The 13,229-nt window shown below is 37.6% G+C and overlaps 1 protein-coding gene across 1 annotated transcript in view; it reads right to left on the reverse strand.

Moving 5' to 3' along the window:
• LOC123230659 (probable C-mannosyltransferase DPY19L1) overlaps positions 1 to 13,229 on the reverse strand; it is a 210,899-nt gene that overhangs the window by 38,615 nt on the left and 159,055 nt on the right. Inside the window, exon 17 of the mRNA XM_044656798.1 lies at positions 5,356 to 5,401. Within this exon, the coding sequence (XP_044512733.1) occupies positions 5,356 to 5,401 (46 nt within the window). The remainder of the gene's footprint in view (positions 1 to 5,355; positions 5,402 to 13,229) is intronic.

Genomic DNA, 13,229 nt, shown 5'->3' on the forward strand with positions numbered 1-13,229 from the left:
TTCTTGGCAAAGATACTTGAATGGTTCCATTTCCTTCACTGGATTAAATCAGAGATGCCCAGGGTCACATAGTTAGTATCTGAGGGCAGATTTTAACACAGGTTTTCCAGACTCCAGGCCAGCCCTCTATCCACTGAACCACCTATCTGCCTCTATTTCTAACCTAGTACCAAACTGTTTTTATGATTAGCTTTGCAGGATAGTTTGAGATCTGGTACTGCTAGGCCTCCTTCTTTGCCATTCTCCCCCACCCCCATTTATTTTCTTGATATTCTTAACTTTTTGTTCCTCCAGATGAATTGCCATTGTCTTTTCTAGTTCTAAAATTATTTGTTAGTTTGATTGGCATGGTACTGAATAAGTGCCTTACTTTAGGTAGTACAGTCATTTTGTGATTACCCTATCTATGAACAATTGAGATTTCTCTAATTCTTTAGAAGTCTATTTCTGTAAAGTGTTTTGTAATTATATTCATAGAGTTCCTGGGTGTTTCTTGTCAAACATGCTCCCAAATATCTGATATTATCTTTAATTATTTTAAATAACAATTAACTAAAAATAGTTAGCTATCCCCTCCTCCAGGAGAATATATATAGAAATGTAGATTATTTATGTAGGTTTATTTTATATTCTGCAACTGTTTAAAGTTGTAACTTATTCTGAGTTGATATGCATGTGCTAATTCTATTTCCTCTTTACCTATGTTTATTCCTTATATTACTTTTTCTTGTCTTATTAATATAACTAGTATTCTAGTATAATACTGAACAATAATGATGATAATGGACAATCTTGTTTTATCCCTGATCTTACTGAAAAGACTTCAAGGCTCTTCCCTATTAGAGATAATAAACTGGTTTTAGATAAATAGTAAACCATGTTTTGCATGACTTCACATATTTAATTGATATATTGCTTACCTCTTCAATAGGTGGAGGAGGGGCCATGGAAAAAAATTGGAACCCCCCCAAAATTTAAATGAATGTTAAAATAAATTATACTTATTTTAAAAATAGGTGTTATTTTAAGGAAAGCTCAGTATATTCCATGCTTTCTAGTGCTTTATTTTGTTTTGCTTTGTTTTTTTTAAACAGGCTTTGGTGTTGTATTTTGTCAAAAGCTTTTTCTCTATCAACAGATGATCAAATGATTTTTGTTGCTTTTATAATTAAAATGGCCAATTTTATTCATAGTTCTAACACTCAACCAGCCCTGTAATTCCTGGTATTCATACAGTCTGGTCAGTATATGATCTTTATAATATATACTACAGCCTCCTAGATAATATTTTATTTAAAATTTTGCAACAATAATCAATTGGGAAATTGGTCTAGTTTTCTTTCTCTGTTTTGACTCTCCCTAGCTTAGGCATTGTGTTATAGAAGGAATTTGTTAGGATACTTTCCTTATTTCTTTTACTTTCTATTTACTTTTCCCCCAATCACATGTTAAAAAGTTTTCAACATTAAAAAAAAGTTTGTCTTCAATTTTCTCTACCATTATCACTGAAATGGTAAGCAATCTCATATTTGTGTATTTTTTCAAACAGCTTATATAGTACTAGAATTATTTTCTTGAAAGATTTGGTAGAATTAACTTGTAAATCCATCTGGTCTTAGAATTTTTTCTCATCTCTTCATTTTCTTCTAGTTCATGATCTGTGGATCACCTGATTCTGCCACTCTTGTTTATCCTTATTAGACCTCAGTTTCTTCAACTGTAAAATGTGTGTTAGACTAGAAGACTTCTAAGAGTCCCTGCTAGGTCTGTATCTATGATCCTTTGAATGAGATAGCAACACTCAGCTTTCAAGCAGCATATGACCCTTTAACAATCAACTCATGATTCCTGAAGCTCTCAAATTCCACAATTTGTACAAGATATTTTTCTGTTAATTGCAAATTAATTGCAAATATGGCTTCTGAATAATCTATTTTCAAATTTCTCAAATGTCTATGCTAGGTCTTGATAATCTTTTTTTTAATTATTATTCTTTCTAGTCAGCCATGGGACTAGGAAAAATCTGAACAAGAAAACGGGAAAGAAAGAAAAGAAGAATCATAGAACATCATTTTCCAAGGAACATAGCTATAATATTACATCAATGTCCATTACATGTAACAAACTAAAATACTCCAGTATTGTACTAGACCCAGGGATATTATCAGTGTGCATACTGCTATCTCCAGTGATTCAGCTCACAATGTTTTCTTGCTTGCCCAATCTCTGTGACATTTATAAATGTACTCCAGGAATCTGCAACATGTTATCTATTCAAAATCTTTGGAATTTTCTTCTTGTTCAATTGATGACGTGTCAATATAGCAGTCAATACCACTGACCAGTTATAAAATGTGTTCATTCACTGGCCCATCTAGTTATTCATTCCTTGATGATATAACTGATAGCACTTCTCCTGTGGAATACTCATTTGTAATGTCTTCCAGTCTGCTCATAGCCACCTTTAGATTCTACACTGTCATTTGAGTAGTCTCCAACTTCAATTCTTCAGAGACACGAAGCCATATAAGGTCACTCAAAGAATATTGGTGTTTTAAAAAAAAACAGATGCTTTTTCACAAGGAAACTTGGGATCTTTCTCATCCTCATAGGACAATGGCAAAAATATTTAGTGACCATATGTTCTCTGGTTCATGCATGACTTATGACTTAGAATGTTAAACAATATTCTCTTTCTTGTTATCTTTTTAGAGGAATGTTGCACAACTCTGGCATTTTCATGGGAAATATCTGACCTTTAAAGCAGCATGGTGCTCTATCACATCAAATATTTTACCTGCTTCCTAGAGTAAACAAACTATAAGCCCAGTGGGGTTTTATGCTCTCTACATCTTTCTGTTTCTTGGCTACTATAGGATGCCATTTGCAAAAGCCTGTCTGCTCCATTTTAACATATAAGGATTCTCCTCCTAATGCATTTCTAAAAAGCAGGCATAAGGGTCCCATTTAAGGATATTCTCTTGGTTACCTTTACAAAACAGTAAGAACCCAGACCTTTCCCATACCTTTAGTATATCCTTCCTTCTTTTAAGTAGCTCAAAAGTTGTGTCACCTCTAAGAGATCCACTTTAGGTATACTTAGTCTTGTGCAGCAGCCCCTTCTATCCTTGCTTTTTCTTCATAATGTAGCACAAATTCTAAGAGATTAGAATCTACATGTGGTGACTCTTTCACTGGTCACTTCCATTTTTCATCTGTTTGTTGTCCTTATCTTCAAGTGGCCTCAGTCTTAACTATTAAATCTCTCACAAGACTTTCTTTAAGCTTGTTCTACTGCTTCTCACTGTTTCACCTGATGAACTCCATATATTCTCTTGTCACAAAGACTGTTGTGCTCTTCTTGGCAAGGATGTCACTTGTTTTCTGGCTTATTTTTCTGGGCTCTGTTTCTCTTGTGATGGCAATTGATTTACATCAGCTAAAATTCTTTAGGAAATGGTCCTACTCTGGGATAATGTCCATTCCTTCCACCGTTTCTCATTTTTTGGCAATAGGAGGTCAAAGTTGCAGTTAATATGATATATAATTTTCTTATTTATATTCATTGTACTAATATCATAGGGTCATAGCTCTAGAACTTGAAGGAAATGGTTTTGCGTGAATTTTTGTCTTTGCTCAAATAAGTCAGTGTTCTGTACAAAATTGATTGAGAAAAATAAATACCACATCAGGAAAATATTATTTACTATCTGTGAAAATAGAACTAATTTTATTTTTATGTTATTTGCTGTTTATCATATCTAACACACAATTATGAGATAGTCAAAAAAGGTCTTTATTCTTTTTTCCTTCTCCTGAACTGCATTCTCCAATGTGTTTTTGTTATTCTTCCCTATAACCATTTTTGCACTAAAGTCATGAAGTATCAAAGTTGGTGTCAATTTATCTTAAACTTGAGTTTTTATAAACTTTCTCTATTTGCTTATCCTCTACAACAGATGGAGATGCAGGAGTATACTTGTTTTTATGGTAGTCTCTTTTTTTTTTCCTAAAAAATTACCATGAGCATTTCGAGATGCCAAATGTTTTGTGGAATGCAGATTCTTTCCATTAGAACCACAATGAAATCAATTCAATCAAATGGCACAACAGAGTGCTAGACTTGGGAGTCAGAAAAACCTGGCTTCAAATCTAGCCTTAGACACTTTACTGTGAGATCCTAGCCAAGGGACTTGACATCTCTCTGCTTCAGATTCCACATTTACAAAATGGAGATAACACCTCCTTTCCAGCACTAAGCACAGTGCCTGGCACATAGCACTATGTTTGCTATTAATTCTAACAAGTCCTTTCTTCACTTCTCCAAAGACAATCTGTGAGCCACCTCTTCATGTAACTGCGACCTCCTTTTCTATTCTACTTTGGCTTACAGGATGAATTTCAAGATGGCTATAATCCTGATCTTCCAACTGAATGTCTATTCATGGTTACTAATCAAAGATCTCATATTTAGAGCAACAACTATAATGATATTAATAGATGGTCTAAAAACTATAATTCTTAACAGCCTTCATCTTTTCCTTCATTTTGATATATTCTGAATCAGAAGTACAAGGGAGCCACAGAAGACCTAATACAGTAGGGACTTCATTTTACATGAACTCAATACATGAATTCAGGTATATGTGATTGGTAACTGAAAAAAATAAAGGCAGAAAAATATGTAAAATAAAAGTTTTTAACTATATACTAAATCCACACTGTTTTTCTAAGTGTTATACAGTTTATATAGCAGAAGTTCATCCAATTAAATTCATTCTCACTCTGAGAAACATTAATGTGAGTCATTCCATTGTTTTGCACCAAACATTAGCTCCCACATCAGTCTTAGTCTGGAGTTCTTGCTTGTAACATAGTGTCCAAGTGGGAGTAGAGCTTCTCTTTGTTTCATTAATGCTATTTTGCTATTAATAATGGTCCCAAAGTACAACAGGAGTGATGCCAGGAGCTCTGGTAAGTCTAAGAAAAGTCATAATAACGTGCCTATGTAGGTAAGTTCATATAAAAAAATACTTAAGTAATGAAATTCACTGTTATGTATGATTTTCAACTTAAGCAAAGGGTCTAGGAATGTATTGGTCGTGTAAAATAAGGTCCTACTCTATAATTTTGAACTTTTTCATGGGTTGATGAGCTAAAGAATTTATTACCGTGTTATAGAGAATAAGCCTTTCTATACCTCCTTAACTGGGCCTTTGGAAAGCCATGCATAGTTAATGACCAAAGATCAATGGCATCTTCTAAAGGACAACTCATTGTTATTTCTTCCCTCTTCCCCCTTCTACCCTCAAGCTCCAACCTAATCTAGGCAGAACCTAATGTAGAAAAGCCTACCAGAACTGTGGGTGGATTCTTTGACTCATCCTGGTGAAGTTGTTTTCTGGAATTAAAAGAATACATTCTATTGATTCAATTTTATTAAAGTACCCATCAGTAAACAAGCTCAGCCAAAAAAAAAGTGCTAATAAATAGGTAACACAATTAATAATTACTGTAACTTAAATGGAGCTTATTTTAAATTTGTCTAATTAGGTCATGTTGAGAAGCTGTTCTTAATATGTCAAGCAGAGAAATATTTGTTTCTCGAATACAAGAACAGAAAATGGGAGGATTTTTTAAAAAAAGAGAACTTTATGAAAAATGCTTAGAAAAATTGCAGTTAGAGATACAATATTTAGAAACTACAAGCAAGAACATCTAGGGCAGATAGCACCTTTGCTCCATTTTAAGTGTAAGAATGGTGAAAATGCCCTTCCAATCTTTCTTTATATAATAAATATTTCTTGCTCTAAGGAGATATGTAGTTGAGGTTTCAGTTGACTCTCCTTAGAGCAAGAAATATTTATTAATGCAAGTAATATATATTATCATCAACTTCTGAAATCCTATGTATTAATCATATATATTTTAAAATAAGCAACTGAATAATGAGTTTAATATGAAGATTAGTTGAAATTAATAATATTTAGAAGTATGTTAATGAAACAACTACATGTATTCTCTGTGGAGACCTATATTGTTTCAAAATCTTTTAACCAGATGAGTACAAAACACAAGATCCAGATAAACTGCCATGTCTTCCCTAAAGCCCTCCTAGATCCTCCTTCTGGAAATGATCTTTCCTTTGGACAATAGGATCATCAATGTAGTTAGAAGACACTCAAAGAAACTCTAAACTAGTTCAACTTTCTCACTTTACAGATGAGGAATTGAAGCCTACTGATGTTAAATGACTTGTTCAATTTCACAAGGGAAAATTAGTAGTCAGGATTTGAATCATTCTTGTCTTTATTTCAATTCCATTACTGTAAAAAAATGAAGTATATGATGGTCTTGGAGGTGCACCAAATATCAGACAATGGGACAAAGTGAATAAAGTGATAGGCTTCAGGATTCTTAAGATTTGAAATTCTGCCTCTCATGCTGGCTAGGCGACTATGGGCAAGTCCCAGAACTTCTTAGGAGTCTCATGTGACTCATGGAAACAGAATTTGAAAGCCATCAGGGAGCTCAGAGGCCTTTTAGTGCAACTCTAGCAGAGAAATTTCCAGTAGAACACACATGACAGGCAGATACTTGGCCTTTGCTTGAAAGACCTCCACCAGGGGTAAGCTACCATTGTTTTACTTTGGCACAGTTCTCATTCTTAGGAAGCTCACTCCTGACATCTTTGCACCTTCTACCATGGCCTGGTTGTTTCTTCTGGGGTTAAAAAGAACAAGTCTAATCCTTCCTCCAAGTGAAGGATTTATGCCCCTTAACACTTATTTGCCTAGTTACCAATTGTCTTGGAAGAGGGAATTTTCATACCACGGAAATCAATCACACATCCTTGGTTTTCTAGGGGGTGAGGGGGAACATCTGGATAGAACTACTTGGTTATCAGCTAATTCTCTTGACATCTTCTGTGGTGTCTAGTATTGTACTTTGTATAAAGAAGGCAATTAGTCAATGGCTGTTGAATGCATGAGAGGATCTCGAAGAAACAGGAACTAATAATTCACATGGTCATCTCCTCTACAACATGCCTGATGGGAGGCTGTCAGTCTCTTTGTGGATAACTCTCATCATAGGGAACTCATACAACATTCTTAAAATTTACGATTTATCATGAACTTGTCAAACACCAACGTGTTTATATCCACATAAGAAAAGGGGGAAAAGGTTTATAGGAAATCATGATTCTTTCTTAAGCACTTATTTTGTAAAAGTGTACCATCAGTTTAGGATGTTAGTTCCAAAGTTATTCTGTCTATATCTTCCTTTGAATTTACTTTTATTTCCTTCTGCACATTTAAACAATGCCTTACTGATGTTCCTTGTTCTCTTTTCTTAGTCATAACTGGCACTACCTTCTTCCCCCAAGCCCCCTTGAATAAAGTTTTAAAAACACTCCATTGTAACTAATAAGCATAGTCAAGCAAAACAAATGAACATATTGTCCACACCCAAAAATTCTTATTCAGAACCTCTGGTTCATCACCTCTATTAGACCAGGCCTGATTTGGGTTGGTCCTTTAGATGAAGAATTGTGATGACATGGCCCATTTGTCAGTTGAGAAGAACAAGTTTTCTTAGCCCTTGCATGAATAAAATATTCAGGAAGGAAACAACTCAATTTTGAGGGTTGGCCATGTTGGTGCAATAGTCAAACATGAGGAAGAGAGATGGCTGTCTCCCCCTGAGCAGGCTGTTGTTCTTGGGACACTCAGAAGCTACGTCACATATCACACACTTGGTCCCCTAAACCAATTAGGTTTTAAAAATACTTTTAACACCTAGCTTACAGACTGCTCCCATTATATTATATCCTCTTGTGGGCAAGGCCCAACGGTCTAAAGTCTACATTTAAATGGCTTTGAGGCAATAACTGGATGGTCTTCGTTTCAGGGATACAAAACTCCAGCATAAACAATCCTGAAGTTAGACAGTAAAAAGTAAAACTGAAACATGAAAAAATTAGAGCAATAAGGTGGCACAGGGGAGCAAGCACTAGAATTGGGCCTGGCATCAGGAAGACCTCGTTCAAAACCTGCTTCAGACACCTACTTAGCTGTGTCATGGTGGGCAAGTGACTTAGCCTCTCTCAGCCCCAGTTTTCTCACCTGTAACATGGGAATAACACCTAACTCAGCATTGTTCTAAGGATCAAATGAAAGAAGTAATATTCAAAAAGCATTTTGTAAGCCTTGAATATATAAACACTAGCTATTATTATTGTTGTTATTGCTATAGTTATTAAGACATCAGAGGGAGTGACAGAATAAGGCAAAGAGTGACAATCAGAATCCAGTCCATTCAGGAAGAAGACCAAATTCTTGATGTTGCATGGTGGTGATGAACATTTCTGCAGTTCAGTCATGGGTCTCCTGATATAACATGCTAAGTATAAGGGGGTGCAAAACTGGGAATATGAGGGCCCTGGGGTGGGTGATGACAACCTGTCTTAGTCACCATTCCTTATCGTGAGCCAAGGTCATAGCTAAAAATTCATCCCAAGAACCATCTTTTACAACTGTATTCTCTAACCCACCAGCTAGGACTCCAGGAGAATCCAATGGGCAGAACAAGTAAATATTAAAGTTTTGGCCCTTTACAGGCTCTGAGGAGGAGTTGCCTTCCTGCTTATTTCACAAGGATTTGGGACACAGTTTTATCTTCCCCCATCACCAAAAAGTAAGCCACCTTCTCAAACCATGCCCAGTATTCTATACCCTTCCTGGGAAGGAGATACCAGTAACAACAAGACCTCATCGTTTCTTGATTACAGTAAGCAAAGGACTGCTGCTAGGGTCCATTTCCACTGCCTATTACTGCTGAGAACTGTGACACTGACCCTGCTTTGGCCCCCAGAGGCCCATGATGCTCCCCATAGCCTCTGTGGCCCATTCTTTGGGACTTAAGCACTGCTTCCCAGTGACTGGGCCAGGACCAAAGACTGACACGGGAACAGTCACTGGCCCTCTGTGCCAAGTCCTCCTACATAATGAAGATGAGAAGTGTCACCCCCCATGTCAGAACCTGAGAAGTGTCCTTTGCTGGGCCACCTGCTGCCTCTGTTAGGTGAACAGGATTGCTCTGCCAGGCTGAGCCCTGCTTCAGGTGCTGCCACTTTCTGCTGGGTGATTGAGGTCACTCTGTGTCTATCAGGGTTGCTTTGGCCTCCTCTGACCTACTGAGCTACGAGGGAAAGCTCCATGCATGCATATGTGTGTATCTTGTGTATCTCTGTATCCATCTATGGCATTCTGAGCTAGGGAAATCCTCACCCCTAGCCTGACCCCCATCGTACCTCCAACCCTGATGGAGAGAGGCCAGGCCCAATGCTGGGAACCTTCCGAGGGAGTAGCAGCGCCCCTGTGCAGTGCCCACAAGCCCCATCCCAGCTAAATTCACAGCTATGAAAGAGCTGGGAAAGCTCTTGCCACCAAAGGCCTCGGCACTGCCAAATGGTTCAACATCAGAAATGAAGAAATGCCTTTCCAGACGATCCCTAAGGATCATGGGAACTTTCCTCCGTGCAATTCAAGCCTCCCTCCCACCTGAGCTCCTGGACTGCCGTGGTGCTCGGGCGTGCTCTACACACTCCAAGGGCTTCACTCACCTCCTCCCTCAACTGAGTCTCAGTAAGAAAATGCCTTTCTGGGCAGGAGAGCAGAAGCCGATTTTCCCCTTTCAAACTGTACAAACTGCCCTCGTCTCCTTGGGGTTACTTAGAAAGGGGTGAGCAGTTCTCCTGACTCTGGGCTGGCTTTGGTGCTGCGGCCCCCAGAAGCCGGGTGAGAGGCCTGCACTTGGTCTGCTGAGCCAATTAAGTCTTGATGATGGGACGTGCCAGGCACTGTGCTAAGTGCATTACAAAAGTCTCATTTGATGATGAGTCCTAGTAAGGAATTATCATCCTAAGCTCCATAACAGATATTGCTCCTACCATAACATGTCTGTCAACCAACCAGCACTGATTAAACACTTCTGAGCCAGGGACTACGCCATGTTGCAGAGGATACAAAAAGAGATCAAAGCTGGTCCCTGCTCTCAAGGAGTTCACAACCTAAGAGGGAAGATCACATGCAAACAAGTACATGAAGCAAGCTCTATACAAGCTAAGCAGGAGGCACTGGCATTAGACAGGGAAGGGGAGGCTTCCTTCAGAAGCTGGGACTTCAGCCAGAACTTAAAGGACACGAGTGGAAGTGGGAGTGCTCATGTTTGACATTCCTGTCAAGAGGTAGGAAGCCTTGCTAAGTGTCCTGAGTCACAGATGGTCCTTAAGGCTTTCAAATTGCTAATTCATTAGACTGTTGTTCTTGTGGTTCTTCAAACTCCAGTGTGTCAGGTCATGTCTTCCTAGTTTTCTCTGAATCCAACCTTTTCATCAATTCTTATGGCATTACATAGTTACACCTTACCATGATTTAACCAGTCATTTCCAAATTAATTGGTAACCCTTTAGTTTCTAGTTCTTTGCAACAATAAAAAGTGATGCTATGAATATTTTTGTACATCTGAATCCTTTTCTTTGATTTCTTTGGGGTATAGGTCTAATGGTGATATTAATGGATCAGACGGTATGTATAATTTAGTGATTTTTTTAAGGAGTATAGTTCTATACTGCTTTCCAAAATGACTGGACAAATTTCTAAATCCCTCAATGGCACATGAGTGTGCTTGTATAAGCATAGGCCATCTAACAAATGCCACTTTCCTTTTTTTTTATCATCTTTGCCAACTGATAGGTATAAGGTTGAAATTAAGTTATTTTAATTTGCATTTCTTTATTAGTAATTTGGAGTATTTTAAAGAATATTTAGCTCATTTGTCTTCTTTTTTAAAATGTCTGCTTGTATCTTTTGACTATATCTATTGTAGAATGGTTCTGTTTGTATATACACTTATGTTCGTATATTTAATATATACTAAAATATGTACACAATATATTCTGTTGATATTGACATTATATACACACACACATACAGATATATATATAACAATGTTCGATTTTTAAAATTCAATTTAATTTTAATTTTAGAGTATATATTATCTCCTTCCCCCACCTACTGATAAGGCAGGAAGAGCAAAAACTATTATAAAATATTCAAACAAAACAAATTCCTTCATTAGCCTCTTCAAAAAAAGAAATGAATGGGCAGTTTTCAGATGAAGAAATCAAAACTATCAATAATCATATGAAAAGACTTCCGGGTTAAGATGGCGGCAGATTAAAAAGGAGCTGCTTAACCTTTCCTAATGGAAACATACAGAACTCCTCAAGAAGACATAAAAACAAATCCAGAGAAACAAAGGGACTTCAAAACAGGGCACAGCATCAGAGGTATGTGGAATCGGGGCATTTCCATGCTATAAAGGGGTGAAACAGCTCTCACTACAATGAGAGCTGAGCCACCCCCTCCCCTATACCCCACAATCTACAGTGCCAAAGCCAGCGCACAAAAGTTAGAGCAAGTTTGGGGTACACATTAAGTCCTTGGCAGCTACCTGGGGTCACCAGGGCCTGCTCCTGAGAGCAGCAAGACTTAAGACCCCAAGAGGCTAAAGAACGTGCCTGGACTTTGAACTCAGACCCTGAGCACAGGCACAAGTGTGGGCGCGGACGCAAGCCCAGACAGGAATCCTGAGCGCAGGCAAGGACTTGGATCTTGAGTGCAGGAGAGGACCTTGAGTGGGGACCCAGTGCAAAAGGGGTTCACAACTGTGGAAGCAACGCCCTGAGACTGTTAAAGGAGCCTCGGGCAGAGGAACAAGGGGACCACCAGGAGGCTTGACCCTGAGAACAACTGAGACCTCAGGAGCCTAAAGAGCTCAAGACAGACCCTGAGTGTGAGGATAAACCTGAGATGGCACAGGGCTAACAATGGCAAGCCAGAGACAAGAACCAAAAACAGAAAGATCATCAAGAAGAAATCTGTAACACTTGACAACTTTTACACAGATAAAATCCAGACAAAAGAGCAAACAGCAAAGGAGAACAAACAAGTAACCATATCCAAACCTTCCCAAAACAATGAAAACTGGCCATAAGCTATTGAAGAGTTCAAATCTGAGATGATGAGAAAGATGGAAGAGATCTGGCAAGAGAAGTTGGAAATAGCTCAAAAGGAAATTAACAGGTTAGAAGACAGAAACTCCCAAGTGGAGAAAGATACCCCAAAATCAAATGAAATGATAAGCAAATTGGAAACCAAAATCTGGCAAGAAAATAACAGTAAAGGCAGAATTTTACAATTGGAAAGTGAGGTTCAGAAATCAAATGAAATGATGAGCAAATTGAAGGCCAAAAATGACCAGATTGAAAAGGAAAACCAGTCCCTAAGGGCTAGAATTGAGCAGTTAGAAGCTAATGATCTCTCAATACAGCAAGAACAAAGAAAACAAAGTCAAAAGACTGATAAAATAGACAGAAACATAAAATATCTCAATGAGAAACTGACAGACCAGGAAAACAGGTCTAGAAAAGACAATCTGAGAATCATTGGTCTTCCTGAAAAAGCAGAAATTAATAGAAATTTGGACTCTATACTAAAAGAAATTATTCAGCAAAATTGCCCTGAAGTTCTACAAGAGGGCAATATAGACGTAGAAAGGATCCATAGATCACCCTCTACACTAGACCCAGAAAAGACAACCCTCAGGAATATAATAGCCAAATTCAAGAGCTTCCAAGTAAAAGAAAAAAATTTTACAAGAAGTCAGAAAGAGACAATTCAGATATTAAGGAGCAACAATCATGATCACACAGGATCTGGCAGCCTCCACACTAAAAGACTGCAAGGCTGGGAATTTGATATTCAGAAAGGCAAGACTGGTTCTACAACCAAGGATCACCTACCCATCAAAACTAGCCATATACTTCCAAGGGAAAGTTTGGGCATTCAACAAGATAGAAGATTTCTAAGTATTTGCACAGAAAAGACCTGGACTAAATGGAAAGTTCAATATCCAACCACAAAAATCAAGAGAAACATGAAAAAGCAAATAAGAAACAGAGGGGAAAGAAAGAAAACTCAGGTTTTTTAAAATTTGCCTCTTTAAGGGATTCAATATGATCTAATTATTGGTATTCCTATGTAAAGAAATGTTATGTATAATTCTCTGTAAGGAACTCTATTCACTATTATAGTATTCACTATTATAGTACTTAGAAGAATTATTCATAGGGAGAGTTTGGAATACTAAATGGTCTAAGATGA

Source organism: Gracilinanus agilis, chromosome 1 (assembly GCF_016433145.1).
Source record: "Gracilinanus agilis isolate LMUSP501 chromosome 1, AgileGrace, whole genome shotgun sequence".
NCBI classification, from domain to species: Eukaryota; Metazoa; Chordata; class Mammalia; order Didelphimorphia; family Didelphidae; genus Gracilinanus; species Gracilinanus agilis.